This window comes from Staurois parvus, unplaced genomic scaffold, assembly GCF_062004578.1.
Source record: "Staurois parvus isolate SC_StPar_1 unplaced genomic scaffold, SC_StPar_1.0 ptg000034l, whole genome shotgun sequence".
NCBI lineage: Eukaryota > Metazoa > Chordata > Amphibia > Anura > Ranidae > Staurois > Staurois parvus.
Window position 1 is genome coordinate 3,436,262 of NW_028317830.1, and position 22,955 is coordinate 3,459,216.

Here is a 22,955-nt window from a genome sequence, read left to right on the forward strand (position 1 = left end):
GACAGTATGGGAATTATAGGGGAATTTTTCAGTCCCAATGTGTAAAAGCGGGAGTGAAGGGATTGGGGTTATCAATGTTTTGGATATTTCAGAGATTATTTGGAAGACACTGTTCCAAAAGGATTTGATTGATTTACAGGACCATAGTATGTGTAGTGTTGATACTATGTCTCCGCATTGTCACCAGCAAGAGGAGCAGTGTTTTGGGTAGTAAATGGCTAGTTTGGCAGGGGTTAGGTACCATTGGTGGAGGATTTTTAAGTATGATTCCCAGTGCGAACTATATCGGGAGGATTTTTAAGTGGTGTTAAATGCTTTGTTCCATGTCTGTGTCGTAATTGTTTCTGAAAGGGTTTTTTCCCAGTTGGATAGGGAGGTAGATTTTAGAGTGAATTGTAGGTTCGTTATGTACGTGTAGAAAGTGGAAATGCCTTTACCTGGGTATTGTGTTTTGGTAAAAAAATAATAGGCGGAATTTGGAATCTTTGTGGTATGAGGTATATTTTTTGTTTACATGCAGTGGGCGATTCTTAAGTAGGTAAAATATCCAGTGGTAGGGAGATTTTAATTTGGTTTGGAGATTCTGAAATGAGTGTAGGTTGTGGTCTATATAGAGGTCTGTTATATGATGTATATTTCATTTTTCCCATTGAGATAGTTCCAAAGAGGGTGTAATAGAATGTAGTATGTCAATTGGGGTAGGGATTTGTTTGGGATCTGTGTATTCAGTGGTCAGAAGATCGTACCAGGCTTGAAGAGCGGCTTGGATACATGAGTGTTTTAGCTGGTAGTTTGTTTGTGATGTTGATTGAATTAGGAGTACATTTTGGGGTTTTAGTGGAAGAAAGGGCAAGGTTTCCATTGTAGACTAGATTTTTTCTCTGGTTGGGTTGCACCAAAAATATATTTGGTCAGGAAGAGTAGCATTATAGTAGGATTTTAGATGTGGGAGGCCTGTGCCTTCTTTGGAAGTTGGGCGTATTAAGAAATTGGTGGTACATCTAGGTTTTTTAGAGTTCTATAAGAATCTGGCAAGAAATGATTGTAATTTGTAGAAAAAGGTGTTAGGGATTGGTATGGGAAGTGTGCGAAAATTATATAAAATTTTGGGTAGGATGTACATTTTCAATGTCGCAACTCAGCCCAATTTGGAAAGTTTTGAGGTGCGAAAGGTGGCAATTACTGGGGGGATAGTTTTGAGTAGTATTTTGTGATTTGAGGTGTATAGTTGGTCTGTTGTTGCGGTGAGTCTAATTCCTACATAGGGGATATTGTTTTTTTCCCAGGAGAAGGGGAATTGTTTGACAAGTCATATCTGGGTTTGGTGTGGTGTATGGAGATTTAGGATTGAAGATTTGGGTTCGTTAAGTTTATAATAAGAGACCGTCGAGTACTGTTGGAGGTGAGTGCGTATCATTTTGAGGGATCTTGTTGGCTTGGTAACCATCAATATGATAGCGTCTGCAAACAGACTACTTTTGTGCTCTGTGTTAAGGTGTTTGATGCCAGTGAATGTCGGGTCGTCTCTCAGTTTAGAAGCTAAGGGTTCAATGAGCAATGCAAATATTATGGGAGACAGTTGACAGCCTTGTCTAGTACCATTGGTGATATTGAAGGGGTCTGATAGTGCTCCATCTGTTAGTACCCTGGCTGAGGGGTGGGAGTATAATGATAGGATGGCTGTTAACATTCATCCTGTAATACCAAATTTCTGTAGGGTCAATCGCATAAATAGCCAATGTATTCGGTCAAATGCTTTTTCCGTGTCTAAGGATAAGAGTAATGAGGGTTGTTTGGTGTGTTCTAAATGGCGAAGAAGAGATATAAGTCTTCTGGTGGCGTCGGGTGCTTGGCGGCCTGGTATGAATCCTACTTGGTCTGGATGTATTAAGGTAGGAAGATAGAGGAGTAGTCTGCGAGCTATAATTTTTGCAAAAAGTTTTATATCTGTGTTGAGTAGGGAAATTGGTCTATAAATTTGGACTAGTTGCAGGTCTTTGCCAGGTTTTGGTATTGTTGTTATTATGGACTGTAGCATGTCTTTAGGGAATATACCGGTGGTGGCGGCATGGTTAAAGAGTTTGGTCAGGTAGGGCGATAGGTTAGGGGCAGCCTAATTGTTGCCCCTAAATTTGTTGGTATATCCGTCGTTTCCTGGAGATTTGTTAAGAGGGAGTGTTTTGATGGTTATTTCTATTTCTTTGGGAGATATCAGAGTAGATATAGCTTCAAGTTGAGATGGGGAGAGTTGGGGAAGTTTGGTTGTGTGTAGGAATTGTTGTATGGATGTAAGTGTTGGTTGCATAGGGTCAGGATCGTTTTTAAGATTGTATAGATGTTGATTATAACTCGCAAAAGCATTAGCTATTTCTTGTGGGTTTGTGGTTACGGTATGTGGGGATTTTAGGCGTCGTTGTTTAATCATTTTGGTTAATAGAGAATTGGTTTTGTTGCTCAGGGAGTAAAATTTCGTTTTCCTTTTTTGGAGGTTAAGGTTCTATTTATATAGCAGGATGGTTCTGAGTTTGTTTCTGTCTGTGGTGAGGGAAGCAGAAATTGAGGGGTTTGGGAATTTTTTGTTTAGTTCTTCTTTTGTTTTAATTGAGATGAGGAGTTCATCAATTTGTTAGTTTCTTTGTAAGGTAATGTGAGAATTTAGTTGTATAAGAATACCTCTGATGTATGCCTTGTAAGTGGACCATAGTATAGATATAGAGATATCAGGTGTCTCATTCATTTCAAAGAACATATTGTGTGCGTACAATATGTGTTTCTTGTGGTCTGGATTTTTCAGTAGGATCGAGTTCAATCTCCATATTCGAGGGATTGCAGAATGTTGATTGTGGCCGAGAGTAATGGAAATTGGAGTGTGATCTGACCATGTTATGGTGCCGATCTTGGAGGAGGTGACATGCTGTAAAGTCCACTTGTCTGTGATGAAAAAGTCCATAGGGAAGGAGTAGTGAGCTTGATTTGGTCGCTGGTTTGAGGAGGGTGTTTCAGCTTGTGGTGCAGGCTTTTGAGAGAAGAGGAGTTGACTTGAGCGACTGGTGGTGCGAGGAGGGGAGAGGGGTAAAAAGAACTTGTAGAAAACACAAGTAACCTGTGTAGCACATTTTGCTACTGTGTAACGGGGAGATTTGAACATGCATGACTCATGAAAGATGTCATGCTGAAGAAAAACTTGGTGTTTGGAAATGTTCGGATAGGGGCCGTCTGCCTTTAGCAGTTTGTGAAGTGGTGCCCAGTTTGCTGGGTGTTTAGTGATGTAGAGGTTTGTCTGTTCATGACCATTCTGCTTCCATTTGTTTTGGACGAGTAAAGGTGGATTGGTGAGAGTCCACTGGTATGATGTTACATGTTTTAAGGAGTTCGATGCCTGCTTCCAGGGTTTTGATCGTATAGAGCCTTCCTTGGTGTTTGATAGTAAGCTTCATGGGGAAACCCCATTGGTAGGCGATTCCATGGTTCCGCAGTGCTTTTGTTATGGTGACAAGATTCTTGCGGTTGAAGAGTGTAGCTTTGGATAGGTCAGCGAATAATTTAATATTCACTTGGGATGCTGGAATTGAGGTAGGGTTTCTAGCAGCTATCATTATTTTCTCCTTCACGTGGTAGAAGTGTATACGTGCTAGGGTGTCTTTGGGTACTGCGGCTGGTAGGAACAACGGTTTTGGTATTCTGTGTGTGCGGTCTATGGCGAGCTCCACATCTGTGAGAGAAGGGATGAGGTGCTTCATATATTGTTGGATGCAAGGAACTATGGCGTCTATAGTGACAGATTGGATATACCGCAAAATTTGATATTATTCCGCCTGGAGCGCTCGTCTAGGTCTGCCAGTTTTAGATTGATTTGTTCTATGTCGGCTGCATGGTCTGCGTGTGCGTCTATTAGGTCATTGTGCGCCATGGACATTTCTCCCATTATGTTCTCAATGTGGCGAATGTGGTAATCTTGTTTTTGTACCACGTTTGAGATTTGAGATATAGTTATTGTCAAGTCATCGTATAGTGTTTATCGCAGAGAAAGAAGCATACTTTTCATTGAAATTTCATTAATAGGTTGATCAGAGACAGGGAAGTTTTCAATTAAAGATAGAGAAGGATTAGCAGTCAGTGTAATTGCAGCGGAAGGCTGTAAATCAGATAGAAAGTCTATGTCTAGTCATGGTCTGGACTTAGCAGGACTGCTAATAGAGGGAGACAGGGGCGGAGAAGACTCACCTGGGTCTCCTGGGTATAGTGGTGCCTTGAGCCTGGGGTCCGTGGGCTGTTCTGTGTTCTCCTCTGTGTGTATGAGGAGACCGTTCCTCATGCAGCCGGCGCCATCTTGGCTGCAGGGGCTGAGGGCTGGGAAGAAGCTCGTCAGGTTCCCTGGCTGCTCCGGTGATCTGCGGCGGAGAGGCATGCTGCTGCGGTGTGCCCCGTGTCCTAATGTCCCCTTATATGTCCGGGGTATGGATTGCAATTGCTGGGTCCAGTGTGAGCCGGGATAAGGCTGGCGGTGAGACAGAGCTCTTGTCACAGAGCTGCCATCTCGGAGCCGGCCGCACATACGCCCCCTATGTTAATTTTTTAATTGCTTCATGATTATATATCATGTAATTAAATCATTTTAAGGCATTGGATATGGAATCATACATTATCTTATCTGTATTTCAAGAGAAAACACGAACAGAACTGAATAAAAATAAAGGATGTACCTGATATGTGTCAAATATACAACAGATTTCCTGTAGTGATCTGATAGCAGAAAACCACTAAGGGGGGATTTAGATAAAGCAAGTAAACCCGGGATATTCACCTACCCATCATCCCTTCTTCCCATTCTCTGTCCAATCAAAGGCTACATACTGGTGAATACTAATATCAAGCAAAATTCCTCAATTGATGGATCTGAATATGCGGTGAGAAGGTTTGATGCTGAGTATCTTCTAGCAGGCTTGTCGGCTTTCCAATCAGAACCAATAAAATTATTTGTAAATCACAAATGTTTAGAACAGATCGGGGTCAGCAGCTGTAACAATGTAACTGAGCCCTGGATTCCCCCTTGAAGAACAGGAGACCCAAATGAGCAGTAAAAGGTGACTAAGTCCAGGTGTTGGATGATCTCTATGGTGGAGGATACAACAGGAACAGACAGAGAGCGATCAGTAAACCAATCATTGGTCACTTTAATGAGTTCTCATTTTGTTGCCTTGCTTTGATTAAAATGGCAGCTCACAGCGTGCGTCAGACTGCAGAGGAAATGAGCCGGAAACATGACTACATGACAATAACATACAATAAGTCATATATAAAGGAAAATATTTTTTCCTGGAATTGTTCTTTAATTTTTACTGTAAATGTTATTTTTCAGAATGATGGAACTGATATCACATATACAAATACCGTATACCTGACACCAAAATCTGACGGAGTGATTGTAAGAGATGAGTACCCCATTGACTTCCATTGCTCTTATCCATCAGACATGGAGATCAACCTTCTAACCGCTATCAGCAGCTACGTAGCGTGAGTCACTTTCCTTGGTACCTTTCCTAGATACAGGTGTAGTGCTGAATGGAGAAAATGGAAGTCCGTCACCGACACTTCGGAATAAAATAGTTACAGACTTTATTTGTTATCCATCAAGTCAATAAAAGAATCTTCACTAAAAAAAGATTAACGTGTTTCTGCCCCTTCCGGGCCTTACTCATTATAATTTTTACAACTAAGGCCCGGAAGGGGCAGAAACAGGTTAATCTTTTTATATCATGGATTCTTTTATTGACTTGATGGATAACAAATAAAATCTGTAGCAATTTTTTTCCAAAGTGTGTCGGTGACGGACTTCCATTTTCTCCATGCTTATCTATGGCAAGCACAGTGTATGTCCTGGCATAGAGCAAGTACCTTCCCTATGAATACGGTGTAAGGGTTTGTAACACCACAATCATTTCTTATCCAAGTAGTGCTAAATGAGCCATTTGGTGTCCAGTCCTGTAGAAATGTATTTCTTATGTTTATATATCGCCAACATATTTCAGAGTGCTGTATACATCAGGCTCCACTTTATACATCAGATTTACAGTCAATCTACCAGTCACACAGGCAGACATATACTGAATCTAGGGATGATGTGATAAAATACAAACTAATATGTTATTGAATGTTGTAAAGCAGTTGAAGGGAACTGGTCCTGTCATATCAGTACATACAAACTCCATTTGGCCAGCGCCCCTGGTTTGTCACCAAACTGCCTTAGGCTGGGAAGCTGCAGATGTAGAATGAGCCGAAAATTAGTACCAATATAAAGATTAGGCTATACACCCTGACTTATCTTCAATTCTCCATGTGGCTTTTGTCCTTCCAAGTCAGTGGTGCCTCCATGGAGACCAGACTAAGGTCTTTCATTGCTGGGCTCATGTCATGTCTATATATTTTTTGCTTGTTATTTTAATAATGACTATATTCTGTTACAGCGGGGTTCCTATCAATATCGCTGGAACAGCAAATTTCACAATTACGATGGGTCTCTTCCAAGATTCCAGCTACACCACCCCATATACTGACTCCGAGGTGTGGCTGGACTCCTCCTCCATGCTATATGTTGGTGTCATTGTAACTGGAGCTACGGCTTCATCGCCATTTGTGCTCGTCATGAAAAACTGCTACGCCTCTCCAACAGCTGACAGCTCCTACGGCCCCCGATATGACATCCTAATAAGCCAGTAAGTTCATTACATGTGTTGTATATTATTGGTATCAAGCTATAGTAAGTTTTGTCATTTTATCCTTTTTCCAGCATTGCCAAATAAAAAAAGAGCACCCAATCAGATCTGCAAGTAGGAAAATATGAATATTCCATTGCAGGAATGGACAAACCCCAGGAAAACCCATATTCCTCAGATATAGCCGAGTGATGAGGATCACAGGAGCCCCGTCATTTTATTGGGGACATGGTTGGATGCTTCTCCCTGCCCTTCACTTGATTTATGTGATAGCAATACATGGGGTGACAATGTATACAGAGGAACAGTTGGTTTTCCTGTTGGGTAGATGAAGTGTTGAAGAATGATGATGAAGGAACAGTGGAGTGTAGGTACGGGTGGGAAATGTTACTAAACTTACAAGGCAAGGTCTAATCAAAGATCATGAGGAATGTAAAGCTACCCGGTTTGTAAATACCTGATCTGGGTTTTGGGGAGACCTTTCTAAGAGACTCTCCTGAAAGCTCTGTAGATTTTAAGGAATGTTTATTATCATCTTAGCAAGAGACTGGCATGCTTACCCATCCTTCACCCATGGGGAGTACAGAGCTGAATGCCGGGGGTGCTGGGCTTCTATATGTTGTGTGTGAGTTTGGAGGAGGACACGCTGTTGATATGAAAAAAACTCACAAACAACAGATACAAACCCAGAACAGAAGACATTCAGCTTTGTACCCCCCATGGGTGATGGGTGGGGAAGCATGCCAATCCCTTACTAAGATGATAATCAAAATCCTTAAAATCTAAAGTACTTTAATGTTCAATAGGTTTGTATTAAGGGTTTCCAGATACATACATCACAAATACAAAGGATCCACAATTGGAGCAAGTGATGGTAACACACATAGGCTGGTAATAGGATCTGTAATACACTTGTACAAGAAAGGAGCATTGAGGCACCTTAACACTGGCTGCATGATTTTATTAAAGTCTCTTTACATTTTTCAAGTTGCTTTTATGTCTTTGTGTCTAAAACTCAAAGCATAAAACAAGGGAAAGGACAGGTTTGAAATGATTTTGTCTTTTTTTACATAATGAATGGGCCTCCTGTTTGCTCACCAAACCGACTCTAGAATTTACCTGTCAGGCATTGGTGTCAGAATCTAATCAATGGTGGAAAAAAACCCAAATGACCTTTCAGATCAGGAAAACTGTTACAGGAAAGAGAATATTAATGAATGGGGATTACTCACCTTTATAGCTTGATATGGTTGAAAATATTCTGATCCTTGTCTGATGATATCACTTTTAGATGTCCCAACAAGAATGACCCAACACTCTCTGTGGCAGAAAATGGAGTGTCCCTTAAAGGTCGCTTTTCACTTCAAGTGTTTAAATTCCTGGCAGGATTCAGTCAGATTTACTTACATTGTCAGGTCGGCTTGTGTGACACCTCCAACTCCTACTGCGCAGCTGTGAGTATTGATTGGTAATGTACATTTCTATATTCCAAAGTTGGGAATTCAGAAAAATAGATGAATTCCAAGTCAAAACTGATACATGTGAAATGTTTCTCTTGAAAAGGAATTTTGCTAATCTGTTTGGCTAATCTTGTGGTTTAGGAACCCCTGCCACACTGCACAGCCAGAAATATAACTCCACTGTTTCCTGTTTCAGTAACTTTCTTTGTCACCTGCCTGCTAATTGGACAATGAGTTATCATAGAGATGATGATGGTTGATTATCTAATGAGCAGGCTAGAGATAGAGAATGGAACAGGAGCCTGAATATCTGAAGAAGAAAGTAGGAGCGGCGCCCTCTATAGGTGTAGTGTGGTAGAAGGGTGGGAATCACAAATCAGACTGGAAAGGACATACAGGTGAAACTCAAAAAATTAGAATGTCGTGCAAAAGTTCATTTATTTCAGTAACTTAAAAGGTGAAACTAATATATGAGACTCATTCCATGCAAAGCAAGATAGTTCCAGCCGTGATTTGTCATCATTGTGATGATTATGGCTTACAGCTAATGAAAACCCCAAATCCACAATCTCAGAAAATTAGAATATTGTGAAAAGGTGGAATATTCTCAGCTCAAAGTGTTCCACTCTAATCAGCTAATTAAGCCATAACACCTGCAAAGGGTTCCTGAGCCTTTAAATGGTCTCTCAGTCTGGTTCAGTAGGAATCACAATCATGGGAAAGACTGCTGACCTGACAGTTGTGCAGGAAACCATCACTGACACCCTCCATAAGGAGGGAAAGCTTTAAAAGGTAATTGCAAAAGAAGTTGGATGTTCACAAAGTGCACAAGCAGCAGGTATGACCGCAGCCCGGAGAGGATTGTCAGGAAAAGGCCATTCAAAAGTGTTGGAGACTTTCACAAGGAGTGGACTGAGGCTGGAGTCAGTGCATCAAGAGTCACCACACACAGGCAGATCCTGGACATGGGCTTCAAATGTCGTATTCCTCTTGTCAAGCAGCTCCTGAACAACAAAAAACGTCAGAAGCGTCTTACCTGGGCTAAAGAAAAAAAAACGGGTCTGTTGCTCAGTGGTCCAAAGTCCTTTTTTCTGATGAGAGCAACTTTTACATCTCATTTGGAAACCGAGGACCCCGAGTATGGAGGAAGAATGGAGAGGCACAAGGACCCCGAGTATGGAGGAAGAATGGAGAGGCCCAAGGACCCCGAGTATGGAGGAAGAATGGAGAGGCACAAGGACCCCGAGTATGGATGAAGACTGGAGAGGCCCAAGGACCCCGAGTATGGAGGAAGAATGGAGAGGCCCAAGGACCCCGAGTATGGAGGAAGAATGGAGAGGCACAAGGACCCCGAGTATGGAGGAAGAATGGAGAGGCCCAAGGACCCCGAGTATGGAGGAAGAATGGAGAGGCACAAGGACCCCGAGTATGGAGGAAGAATGGAGAGGCCCAAGGACCCCGAGTATGGAGGAAGAATGGAGAGGCACACACTGCAAGATGCTTGAAGTCCAGTGTGAAGTTTCTACAGTCTGTGTTGATTTGGGGAGCCATGTCATCTGCTGGTGTTGGTCCACTGTGCTTCATTAAGTCCAGGGTCAACGCAGCCGTCTACCAGGAGATTTTGGAGCACTTCATGCTTCCTTCCGCAGACGAGCTTTATGGGGATGCTGACTTGGCACCGCCCACACTGCCAAAAGCACCAAACCTGGTTCAATGACTGTGCTTGATTGGCAAGCAAACTCGCCTGACCTGAACCCCATAGAGAATCTATGGGGCATTGCCAAGAGAAAGATGAGAGACATGCGACCGAACAATGCAGAAGAGCTAAAGGCCGCTATTGAAGCATCCTGGTCTTCCATAACACCTCAGCAGTGCCACAGGCTGATAGCTTCCATGCCACGCCGCATTGAGGCAGTAATTGCTGCAAAAGGGGCCCAAACCAAGTACTGAGTACATATGCAGCTTCTACTTCTCAGAGGTGCGATATTGTTCTATGTACAATCCGTGTTTTATTGATTGCATGGAATATTCTCATTTTCTGAGATTGTGGATTTGGGGTTTTCATGAGCTGTAAGCCATAATCATCACAATGATGACAAATCACGGCTTGAACTATCTTCCTTTGCATGGAATGAGTCTCATATATTAGTTTCACCTTTTTATTTGCATTACTGAAATAAATGAACTTTTATACCATATTCTAATTTTTCGAGTTTCACCTGTACATGTTATTTTGGCAGGTTAAAGATTTTGCGATAATAACTATAAATTTATTAATTTGAAATTTCTTGGAATGTTTATTACATAATAGTTTATTAATTTTTATTATATAATAGTTAATGACTTCATAATAAGTCGGCACATTATGTATTTATTACAATTTAAAGTATTTCCTATGTGTAAAAATGAATTGATAATAATCATTTTTATTGCATTAATTTTCCCCCTTAAAAAGATTCTTGAGCAATATACATATTTAACTAACTGATATAACTGATAGCTATTGGCTATAGAATCCACTCGCTGCCTGCTGTCATTCACAAGCAGATAGCCTGATGGGGATCTAGTGTTTCAGCTTTCCCATCAGGCTCCTCCCACTGTAACACCTTTAGATGTCAGGAGGCTGCTGGCTGGGGACATTTTGTGGAATTCCCTGTAAAATAAATTATAACTTTTTTTTTCACAAAGTTGGAAAACACAATTTATATTGATGAGCTTAGAAACAGTAACATTTTACTTCATTTAGAAGAGTAATCTCTTTTCTATGCATATAGTAATATGAAACTAATTAGGTCGACAAACAGAACATCTCTATCATTGTTTCTGGGTAACAATTCGATGACTCTTTATTTTTGGTTTTAGAGTTGTCCGGCTATGAGATCTGCTTCGGTGGACAATAATGTGAAAAATATAACTATTGGACCCATATACCAGAAAGGTAAGATTTATTTTTATAAAGACTGTTTTTGGAAATATGTGATGTCTCCTATACTGTACATGTGACTGTCAATATCTACTTCTAGTTCACAAAACATTTGTATAACAATGCTTAGCATGGGAAGGTGTTAGTGGTATGGTACAGGACACGGGATCTTTAGTTGTTGCACTGGGTATTATGCATCTGCCTTCAGGTGATTGGACGCTGGTAAAAAAGAGATCATCAATGCTATCTGAGTTCTGCAATGGACGATCAGCATCACCCCTTTGTCTCTCATCACTTTGGCCTGTCCTTGGTACCTCCAGGTTTTCACAAAGGTGCTTGCCCCAGTCTGAGCTCTGCTCGATGTTCTGGGGATTCATGTTGTGGGATTCCTGGATGATCTCCTGGTAAAGGATCAGTCCTCCCTATCCCTGTCAGCTAACATCCAGTGGATGATGCAGATTCTGCAAAGCTTTGGTTTAATCCTCAGCCTATGAAAGTCATTGCTGGAACCTTCTCACAAACTAGAGAGCTTTGACCTGTTATACCCAGTCCAGGATTTTCCTACCCTGGGACCAACGTCTGTCTCACTTTGTGCCTGCATGATTATTTGGGGGTGAAAGGATTTCCCTTTTGAGGCAATGCCATATGTTTACTTTTGATCCAGACTGTTGCAACTCAACATATTGTCAGCATCTGACCGCAAGACCAGACTCTCCCTGGGGTTTGGAGTTTCCAACTCAATGCTGGAGTCAAGGAAGTCCTTTTCTCCAAAGATGTGGAACAGGAAACAGACATGATTTTTTCATGGCCTGAACTGCATATTCCAGCCCTGTGTACATCCACATCCCTGGAGTGGAAAGTTGTCAAGTGATTTTCAGTCTTCAGAAAAGGAAATTTATCCTAAGAAATACTCCAGAGAACTCATCCTGTCTTTCTGTCAGTCTGGTCTGAATCAGCACATGGCTTTAAGTACTAATAAAGGGAAATATCATCCTTGGCTGTATTGTTTCATATTCCATTGGCTTCTCACCCACTATCTAAGGCTTTTGTACAAGTTGTCTCACTCACCTTTCACTTTGCACACTTCACTGTTCTCCATGGGGTCTTCATCTGGTTCTTTAAGCTCTTTAGAAGCTGCCCTTTGAATCTATCAGGGATATTCCCTTGTCTGATTTAATTTGCCAGGTGGACATTCTTGTTACTATCACCTCTATGTGGAGGGTCTCTGAGATAGCAGCCTTAGCCTGTGAGGAGCCCTTCCAACTGTTGCACAAGGACAAGACTTTCTCAAAGCCTCCTTCCACCTTGAGGTGGTTTCTCCTTCCAATGCATTGTCATGTCTTCCTTACGACCTGCTCTGACATTTCTCTCCACTGCATTGATATAATATTCACTATGAAAGTTTGCCTTTTAGTTGGTGCCACTTTTATGCAATTTGCTCCTCTTTTTGTGCTTCCTGAGGATTCCCAAAGTGGAATCTCTGCTTCAGATTCCACCATTGCTAGGCTGATTAGAAGAGTCATCACCTGAGTTCATGGTCTAAATGATAGGACTCCTCCCTTCCCTTTTAAGGCAAACTTTACTAAACCTGTTAGTGCTTCATGGACTTTTCAGCATCAGCCATTTGGTCTTCCTTTCACATGTTTGTTAAGTTTACCAGGTGGATATTAAGGCCTCCTCTAATGGTAATTTCAGGCATAGGTGCTAAAAGCAGCTCTCTGACTCTGTGGATAAAAGAAAAGATGTGGCACTCCCAAACCCACAACAATACATTTTTTGTGAATGGAGAAAGGATGGCTTAAAAAGAGGACCTGACTTGTGCACTATGAACCAAGCAGAAATTGAGGACATCTGGCAGATCAAGGGTTAACATGTCCCACAGCACCTCTCCACATGGATCAGGAAAGATCCAAACACATCAAGCAGCATAAAAGAAAAGCAAGGGTGAAGGAAGATTTCAGTATTTTACAACTTCCATAGAAAAGAAATATAATATCCTCTTACATTGTAACAAATGATGATGATGGGCACTCCGTAGTGCAGTGACACGGGCACAGTGGGAGATAACAATGCTGGATGCAGTGTATAGACAAAGCCTGAACTGACAAGCTGATAGAGCATAGCATAGCACCGAGAGTCAGTACACGGGCCCACCGACGGGAGTGGGCGGGGCTATTGCTGCAATCTGCTATATGTTATTCTATATTGTATCAGCCAATCAGTTTAGACTTTGTCTTTACACTGCATCCATTATTATCTCCCTCTGTGCCTGTGTCTCTGTACTACGGAGTGCCAGTCATCATTGGTCACAATGTGGATATTCTGTTTCCTTTCTAGTACAGTTGCAGATACAACATCTTCCTGCGCCATTGCTTCTCTTTGATGTTCTGCGTCTGTTGAGCCTTACGTTTGGATGTCCTAATGACTGAAGATTCTGTGTCCTGTACTGTATGACTAACAAAGTGGAATGTTTGACTTACCAGTAACATCTATGTACAGGAGATCCCCCTCCCCCCATCTGATCTCCCTATTGCCTGCTACAAAACTGAAACTATCAGTTCCAGTGGGAGGAGTTAAAAAGGAGGATGTCACCGTGTACACCCCTTTTTTTTGCCCAATCATCTGAAAGTAGCTGCATATTAGCCAATGTAATGAATAAGAATCCTCTATCTCACATTTCACTCCAAGAAAGATTTTACTGGTATGTCAAATATACTTTTATTTTCCCTCCTCTTGTAATTATTATAAACAGCAACCTGATATACTAGAAGTAATCAATAAAAAATGTATTTTATATGTACAGTAAGCCTTTAGAATTCTAAAAATCAAAGCAGAAATTAAGTTCATAAATAAGTTACTAATAAAAAGTTGATCATAAAAATGAAGTTAATAATATTTGTATCTTTATTTTACTTCCAGCCGCTGTGTCGTCTGTTGGAGGTGAGTTTGACTTTTTTATAATCAGCTGCAATTTAATCACAATGCATCACACATGAAGGAGGAATATATTAGAACTAAGTAGGCGTTCTCTCATTGGTTGCTGGTAAAAGTATATCACTGAAGAACTTAAGGAGTTAATTTTATCCATGTGGAGAATTTGCCCATTTTTGGCACCCAATCAGAATAAGGGGAATTTTAGAAACACAGAAATTTGCCTTAAATATTATTATTTATTGGAAGTGAATTTGCCTCAATAGTCATAGTTCCCAGAACAGCAGCTTGGAGAGCCAATCCAGGCTCCACAGTGCTCAGCACGTCTACCTAGCAGCACCAGGGCCATCAGTTTGAATCCCAGCCTCAGCACCACCTGCCTGGAGTTTCCAAACCCCACTGGGCCTCCTGTGTGGGTTTCCTCTGATACTCTGGTTTCCTCACACACTAGAAAAACATTCCAGCAGGTTAATTGGCTCCTGTCTAAAATTGGCTCTAGAATGTGTATGTATGAATGTGAGTTAGAGACCTTAGTTTGTACGCCCCTTGAGAGCTAGGGACTGATGTGAATCTAATATATATATATATATATATATTATGTAAAGCGCTGGGTAACTTGACAGCTCTGTACAAGCACCTGTAATTAAAAAAAAAAATATATATATATATGTAACATAATTTTGCTATGAAAAAATATGATTTAATCTAATATATATACAGTATATATATATATATATATATATATATTATAAAACAATAGTAACATAGTAAAATAGTAGCATAGTTTTGCTATGACAAAAATCTGATTTGTGTTTGTATTTTATTTCCAGCTGCTCTGTCTTCTGATGGAGGTAAGAAAGGAAAGTAATTATTATTATCAATTGCATTTTAGTCATAGTGGATCACATTTGGTTGGCTGGTGGAGTAACACATTGGGATAAAAAGGTCTAAATAAGTCATCTGAGTCCCTATTCCAGGGAAGGTGTGTTGCTTTCAAACATTCAATGAAGTTAGGTGGGATTTCAGAAATGTGAGGGTCTATATTGCCCGCAGTATTGGGCCACCTGCCTTTCCCCACACATGACCTTTAATGGCCCCCCAGTCTTAGTCCGTAGGGTTCAATATTGAGTTGGCCCCGCCCTTTGCAGCTATAACAGCTTCAACTCTTCTGGGAAGGCCGTCCACAAGGTTTAGGAGGGTGTCTATGGGAAGGTTGGACCATTCTTCCAGAAGCACATTTGTCAGGTCAGGCACTGATGTCGGGGGAGGAGGCCTGGCTCGCAGTCTCCGCTCTAATTCATCCCAAGGTGTTCTATGGGGTTGAGGTCAGGACTCTGTGCAGGACAGTCAAGTTCCTCCACCCCAAACTGGCTCCTCCATGTCTTTATGGACTTTGCTTTGTGCACTGGTGCGCAGTCATGTTGGAACAGGAAGGGGTCATCCCCAAACTCCTACAAAGTTGGGAGCATTAAATTGTCCAAAATGTCTTGGTATGCTGACATCTTAAGAATTCCCTTTACTGGAACTAGGGGGCCAAGCCCAACCTCTGAAAAACATTCCCACTCCATAATCCCCCCTCTACCAAACTTTACACTTGGTACAATGCAGCCATGCAAGCACCGTTTTACTGGAAATGGCCAAAACCAGACATGTCAATCGGATTGCCAGATAGAGAAAGATGATTTATCACTCTGCTCTAGAGTCCAGTGACGGCGTGCTTTACACAACTGCATCCGACGCTTTGCATTGCACTTGGTGATGGAATGCTTGGATGCAGCTGCTCGGCCATGGAAACCCATTCCATGAAGCTCTCTACGCACTGTTGTTGTGTGACTTCTGCATATTCTGAATGAGCTGACCCCGTTCTGTCATGTGACGTGGCCTACCACTTGGTGGCTGAGTTGCTGTTGTTCCCAGTTGCTTCCACTTTGTTATAATCCCACTAACAGTTGAGCGTGGAATATTTAGTAGCCAGGAAATGTCACGGATGGACTTATTGCACAGGTGGCCACCTATCACGTGACCATGTTTGGAGTGACTGAGCTCCTGAGAGCGACCCATTCTTTCACCAATGTTTGTAGAAGCAGTCTGCATGCCTAGGGGCTTGATTGTATTGACCTGTGTCCATGGAGGGGATTGGAACTCTTGAATCACATGGTTTGTAGGGGTGACTGTCCCAATACTTTTGGCAATATAGTGTATGTAAACTGCACTACTGGTCCCAATCCAAGATGGCTGTGTGCTCCACAGACTGGAATCCTGGGATTACGATCACTGACGACATCCTTTAGATGAAACGCAGTGATCGGGGCTATGCCCAAGACATCATTTAAGGTCTGTGGAGAGCACAGCCATCTTGGATTTGGGCCAGTAGTGGAGGCATACATATGTGAGCAGAATGTAAGGGCGCAATTTGTGCATCTTGTGGTTCATTAAATAAAACAGTGCTATTTACACCGCTGATATCACCCCGTTCTTTAGATACACCATGCATTGCACCCTCTTGAGAGACTTTAGACTAGGCATTTAAAGGAACAACCAACAGTCTCTACTGAAGTTGTGCAAAACATACAGAAACAGTTCTTGTTATAACAGCTTCACAAGTACAAAGGTTCTCTAAGTGGCAATTGGGTAAGAATACCTGAGTAGCAGCAAGTCCACGGTCCTTTGAGGCACAAGTCCATTAAGGTGAATAATCCACAAGTGGAAGCAAGTATCCTTAACCTGTTGATGCCAACAGTATGCATATATGTGGCCTCTGGGCTGGTGGGCCCTAAAGCCGAGAGGCTGCATATATGCTTAGCAGAATGTACACACAGATGTGCCGAGAGCGAGCACCCTGCATGTTCCCGACACAGTTACCAATGGCTAATGGAAAGCTTCCAATCCCTATTGGTGATTGGGAGCTTTCCAATCATGTGACTGCAATGACAGCCAATCATGGTGGTCTCATGATCAGAAATCCCCTCCTCAGCATCAAAAACCTCTTAAAAGGCCAGGACAGACCAGTCCCAAGGGGTTAAAGTCCATATCTGACAATATGCCATAGAGGCAAAAAGTCCATAGCTTACAGTTAAGAGTCCATAAAGTCCTTAGGCAACCAGCCCCTCAGGGAACCCCAGATGCCCCCCGTCCCCTGAAGGGGGGCAGAGTTTAGCAGCATAAAAGCCTACAGCTTCGCAATGAATTAGCAAGAGCTCTCAGGGGCACAGAAGAGCTCTTATTCATATGGGCTGACACATGGAAGAGATGAATATCAGAATTTTGGTGGGAAGACCTGACCGGCAACATTAACCCCTTCCTCTCAGATCCATCCACCTAGCAGGTCACCCCAGAACACAGTGCACACATAAACATTGTAACAGTTTTAGTTGAAAAACAACAAACTTGACCCATATAGTTGCAGAACACGAGTCAGCACAGAAAAAAACTAATTGGATCACCTGCACTTTCATATGAATAGTTGGGTTTGGAATACACAGAAGTTCATTGCAGAGTTCCACAATACTGTCTATTTTTTTAATGAGCATTTTTTTGTCTTCCAGGCACTGCTGTCCCAACTGCAAAGCTTTTCATCTCCACCATTGTTTTCCTGTTCCTGTTGTACTAGTATTATACTGACCCATCCGTGTGAATTGGTGTCAGATTTGTAGGTCAGTCACTCTACACATTGTGGAAGGGTCTATAAATCATCAAAGCAAAGAGTGATCTTCTACTGCAGACACAGTCTTGCTATGATAGTAAATATCGGGAGAACTACTAACATCAGAGTTCCCAGCATATCAATAAATTTTATATGACTTAAAACACAAACATATTAATAAATGTGTGGGAAGTTCGCTGACCAACATAGCCAGAGGAAGGAAAAAAGACAAAGGCATCTACATCTACAAGACTAAAAACTTGCCCAAAGTGGGACATTTCTTCAAGGCGTGATTTCTATGAGGAATAAATAGGAGATATACTGTATCTGGGTTAAGGGGAATATTTTTGATGGTGTTTTATGTGATCATTTTCTATACCTGATTACCAAAACTAAACACTATTAGCTTGGATTTATAACAAATATTATGGAAATGCTTTTCAATGAAAGTCCTCTGATTCCTGCTGTATTGAATTGTATTGTATCTGTACTGTGTCCTTTATGTTGTAAAGTGCTGAGCACACAGCTGGCTCCATATAAATCCTGTATATTAATAATAAATATCATACAGATATAATAAATAGCATCTAAAAAGATGCATGATTATTTTTTTTTAAACAAAGTTATACCATGGGCTCCCCCCAGATAACTGATGTATACTGAAGTAAACATAAATGCTGTGCAATCAAAATAACAACATCAAATAAACGAAAAATAATCAAACACACAATTGATATTGTCTCTGATGTCCATACAACTCCTCCACCAGTGTACTGTGATTGTGTTCAGCTCTCTATAAATCCCATCCAGGTGATCCATCCATCCACCCTGTGTGCATACAATACGCTCACCTTCTCTCATGGACCTCCATGTGAATCAAGGTCTCATCACGCTTGTTGCCCTTCCTTGGGCTATTTGGCATTTGTTACAGATCATTTGGCACAGTGGCTGAATGGTTAGCACTTCTGCCTGGCAGCACTAGGGTCATTGGTTCAAATCCCAACCATGGGAGCTTTGAGAGCCAATCAAGGCTCCACTGTGCTTAGCACGTCTACCTAGCAGCACTAGGGTCATTGGTTTGAATCCCAGCCTCAGCACCACCTGCCTGGAGTTTGCATGTTCTCCCTGTACCTGCATGTGTTTCCTCTAGGTACTAAGGTTTCCTCCTACTCTCCAAAGACATGCTGGAAGGTTAATTGGCTCCTCTCCAAATTGTCCCTAGTATGTGTATGTATGAATGTGAGTTAGGGACCTTAGATTGTACACTCCTTGAGGGTTAGGGACTGATGTGAATGTACAATATATATGTATATATATGTGTGTGTGTGTAAAGTTAATGGTGCTATATAAGTACCTAAAATAAATAATAAATAAATAAATGTACACTCTCCACCTCAGGAAGACATGCATGCAGACTAAGAATGGGGCCACAAATAGTGCTCTCTGTAGGGTACTATTTTATTAAAAACACTCCAATAGGAAAAAAGCACCCAAAGTGCGATGTAAAACAGCATATAAAGACATCGGTCATGGCATCCACAGCAAGTACAGCTCACCAGATCCGCTCCTCCTCCTATACACGCTACATTCACTTCCTGTGTTCTCCATGGCAGCTGCGGGAGACTTCCATAAGAGTAAATCCTGATTGATCTGGATGTATAAAGGTATGTATAACCTACTCCGCCTGGTGACCAAGACTCTTGCCAGCAGTTTAGCATCTGCTCAAAGCAAAAAATGTATTATACATGGAGATCATATCCCCCCTTATGTATTATACATGGAGATCATATCCCCCCTTATGTATTATTCATGGAGATCATATCCCTCCTTATGTATTATACATGGAGATCATATCCCCCCCTTATGTATTATACATGGAGATCATATCCCCCTTATGTATTATACATGGAGATCATATCCCCCTTATGTATTATACATGGAGATCATATCCCCCCTTATGTATTATACATGGAGATCATATCCCCCCCTTATGTATTATACATGGAGATCATATCCCCCTTATGTATTATACATGGAGATCATATCCCCCCTTATGTATTATACATTGAGATCATATCCCCCCTTATGTATTATACATAGAGATCATATCCCCCCTTATGTATTATACATGGAGATCATATCCCCCTTATGTATTATACATGGAGATCATATCCCCCCTTATGTATTATACATTGAGATCATATCCCCCCTTATGTATTATACATAGAGATCATATCCCCCCTTATGTATTATACATGGAGATCATATCCCCCCTTATGTATTATACATGGAGATCATATCCCCCTTATGTATTATACATGGAGATCATATCCCCCTTATGTATTATACATGGAGATCATATCCCCCCTTATGTATTATACATGGAGATCATATCCCCCCTTATGTATTATACATGGAGATCATATCCCCCTTATGTATTATACATGGAGATCATATCCCCCCTTATGTATTATACATGGAGATCATATCCCCCTTATGTATTATACATGGAGATCATATCCCACCTTATGTATTATACATGGAGATCATATCCCCCCTTATGTATTATACATGGAGATCATATCCCCTCTTATGTATTATACATGGAGATCATATCCCCCCTTATGTATTATACATGGAGATCATATCCCCCCTTATGTATTATACATGGAGATCATATCCCTCCTAATGTATTATACATGGAGATCATATCCCCCCTTATGTATTATACATAATGCAGCAAAGAAACAGCCTGCCCAGCAAAGAGAAGCCCATCCAGCAAAAAAACAGCCTGTCCAGCAAATATACAGCCCTTCCAACAAAGAAAAATTCCATCCAGCAAAGAGACAGCACCTTCAGCAAAGAGACAGCTCACCCAGCAAAGAGACAGCCCCTTCAGCAAAGAGATAGGTCATCCAGCAAAGAGACAACCCATCCAGCAAAGAGGTAGCCCCTCCAGCAGACAGACAGCTTCACCAGCAGAGAGGCAGCCTCTCCAGCAAAGAGACAGACCCTCCAGCAAAGAGACAGACCCTCCAGCAAAGAGACAGCTCATCCAGCAAAGAGAGAACCCCTTCAGCAAAGAGGCAGCTCAACTAGCAAAGAGACATTCCCTCCAGACAATAGACAGCTCATCCAGCAAATAGACAGCCCATCCAGTAAAGAGACAGCTCATCCAGCAAAGAGGCAGCTCATCCAGCAAAGAGGCAGCTCATCCAGCAAAGAGACAGCCCCTCTAAACCGTGGACAGCTCATCCAACAAAGGGACAGCTCATCTAGCAAAGAGACAGCCTATCCAGCAAAGAGACAGGTCACCCAGCAAAGAGACAGCCTATCCAGCAAAGAGACAGCTCATCCAGCAAAGAGACAGCCTGTCCAGCAAAGAGACAGCTCATCCAGCAAAGAGACAGCCTATCCAGCAAAGAGCTCATCCAGAAAAGAGTCAGCCAATCCAGCAAAGAGACAGGTCATCCAGCAGAGACAGTCCCATCTACCGCCGCTACAAATCTGTCACAGTGTGCTAGCGGCCACAGGTGAAGAACAGAGGCCACCATTCTCCCTTCAGTGCAGCACCTGATCGAGGAGGTGTCCCTGTTAGCTGCCACTCCTGTCAGCCCTGCTTTGGATATAGCCACACAGAGGGAGATGAGCGGCAGCCATGGTCTGTATTAGCCCTGTTCAGACCACGGTTGCCGCTTACCTCCTGCTGTGCAGCCCTGTCATCTTAAGCCCAGAAGCCCCTGCCCACCTGGCAAATGTCCGGTGTGCCCTATGGCCAGTCCAGGCCTGTGTGTGACTGTGGGGGGACATTAGAGTGTCAGCTACCCTGGTACAGAGACTGATGGAACTGGCTCAGTTTTCTCTGTACAGTGCTGCAGTATATGTCATAGTTATATAAATGTATAATAATAGTGTGTGACTGTGGGGGAGGGGACATTAGAGTGTAAATTTTTTGTTTATTAAAATCTTGCAAACAAAAAACATCATAAAAAATCATATTTACATATATACAGAATAAAATATATATAATTAAACAAAACCAGCTTACTGCAGCAAAATAACAAATCCTAACCGTCACCTAAACACCCCCTCAGGCTAAGAAACAATGAAAACATTCATCCCATACATTGATCACATACACTGATCTAATGCATGCAGCCTTTCTTCAAAAATCTGATGTTACAAAATCTAGGGGACGTGAAAGGAAAGAAAGAGAAGCCACGCCCCCAGAGACTGACAGATAGCAGCTACGGGGACTTGACATTCCTCCACGCCTTTGTCCAGGCTCCCGGCCGCCACCTGTCCTTCTCAAGACCCCGAATCTTCCCAACCTCACCCAGAATGTTGTTCACCACCACCTCGACAGGACTTTTTTGCGAATGGAAACCTGACACCGTGCATTCCACGTGTAGTAACGGACTACTAAGCTAACTAGAAAAAGTGTCTCAAAATCAAAGTCCCGGTGAGTCTGAAAGGCACCGTAAGACCACTCCGCGTAACTCAAAGGAAAGGGATCCCCAGAGCCCCACCCACCCGCTTGTAGACATCTATATTGAAGGGGCACTGAAGCAAGAAATGGTCCATCGTCTCCTCCACTCCACCGCACTCCACTCTTGGACAACCACGGTTCTCCGCAGAGCGATGCTTCAGGTTGCCCTTCACATAGAGTCTGCCATGGAACGAGAGCCAGGCCAAATCCCAAAACTTTAAAGGGATTCTCTCCAGATTCATCAAATGCAGACCCTCCCTCATAACCGGGCCTGGGCAATCCCTCAAGGCCAATGGCTCGCTAAAGGCAGATTCAACAACCCTCCTCTCCAGGGCCTTCCTAGGAAGAGATTTAATTTCCTCCGCTGTCACTCGCCATTGCCGAAGCATTTTCAGACATGGGGCAACATAAGCCGGGAGCTTACCATGTTGGACCCTCAGGCTTTTCACTGGCCCACCATTCTCCCAGCTCCGTAGAAAAGGCCTAAACCAGGACTGAAAAATGCCAACCCACCCAGGCGGTTCCTCTGCCAGCATGCTACCAAAATTATGTTTCAAAAACATCAGAGAAAAGAAAACCACCGGGTTGACCATACCTAGGCCACCCATCCGCCTGGGAAGGTAGGTTACAGAGCTCTTAATGAGGTTCAGTTTGTGCCCCCATAACAGCTGGAAGAAACAACTGTAGATCCTCGCATAGAGAGACACTGGCAAAACACAGACAAAGCTGACATACAGAAATACCGGGATCAGGTAAGTTTTAATCAGGTCAATCCTTTCCCTGTAAGAGAGTTTCC

General features: G+C 42.2%; 1 protein-coding gene across 1 annotated transcript in view; it reads left to right on the forward strand.

Annotated features, from left to right (window-relative positions):
* Positions 1-18,400, forward strand: part of LOC149470711 (uromodulin-like) — a 100,064-nt gene extending 81,664 nt beyond the window's left edge. Inside the window, exons 13-19 of the mRNA XM_089661634.1 lie at positions 5,360-5,514; positions 6,465-6,713; positions 8,005-8,167; positions 11,036-11,111; positions 14,016-14,036; positions 14,858-14,878; positions 17,573-18,400. Coding sequence (XP_089517760.1) covers positions 5,360-5,514; positions 6,465-6,713; positions 8,005-8,167; positions 11,036-11,111; positions 14,016-14,036; positions 14,858-14,878; positions 17,573-17,637 — 750 coding nt within the window. The 3' untranslated portion in view covers positions 17,638-18,400. The remainder of the gene's footprint in view (positions 1-5,359; positions 5,515-6,464; positions 6,714-8,004; positions 8,168-11,035; positions 11,112-14,015; positions 14,037-14,857; positions 14,879-17,572) is intronic.
* The last annotated feature ends 4,555 nt before the right edge of the window (positions 18,401-22,955 follow it).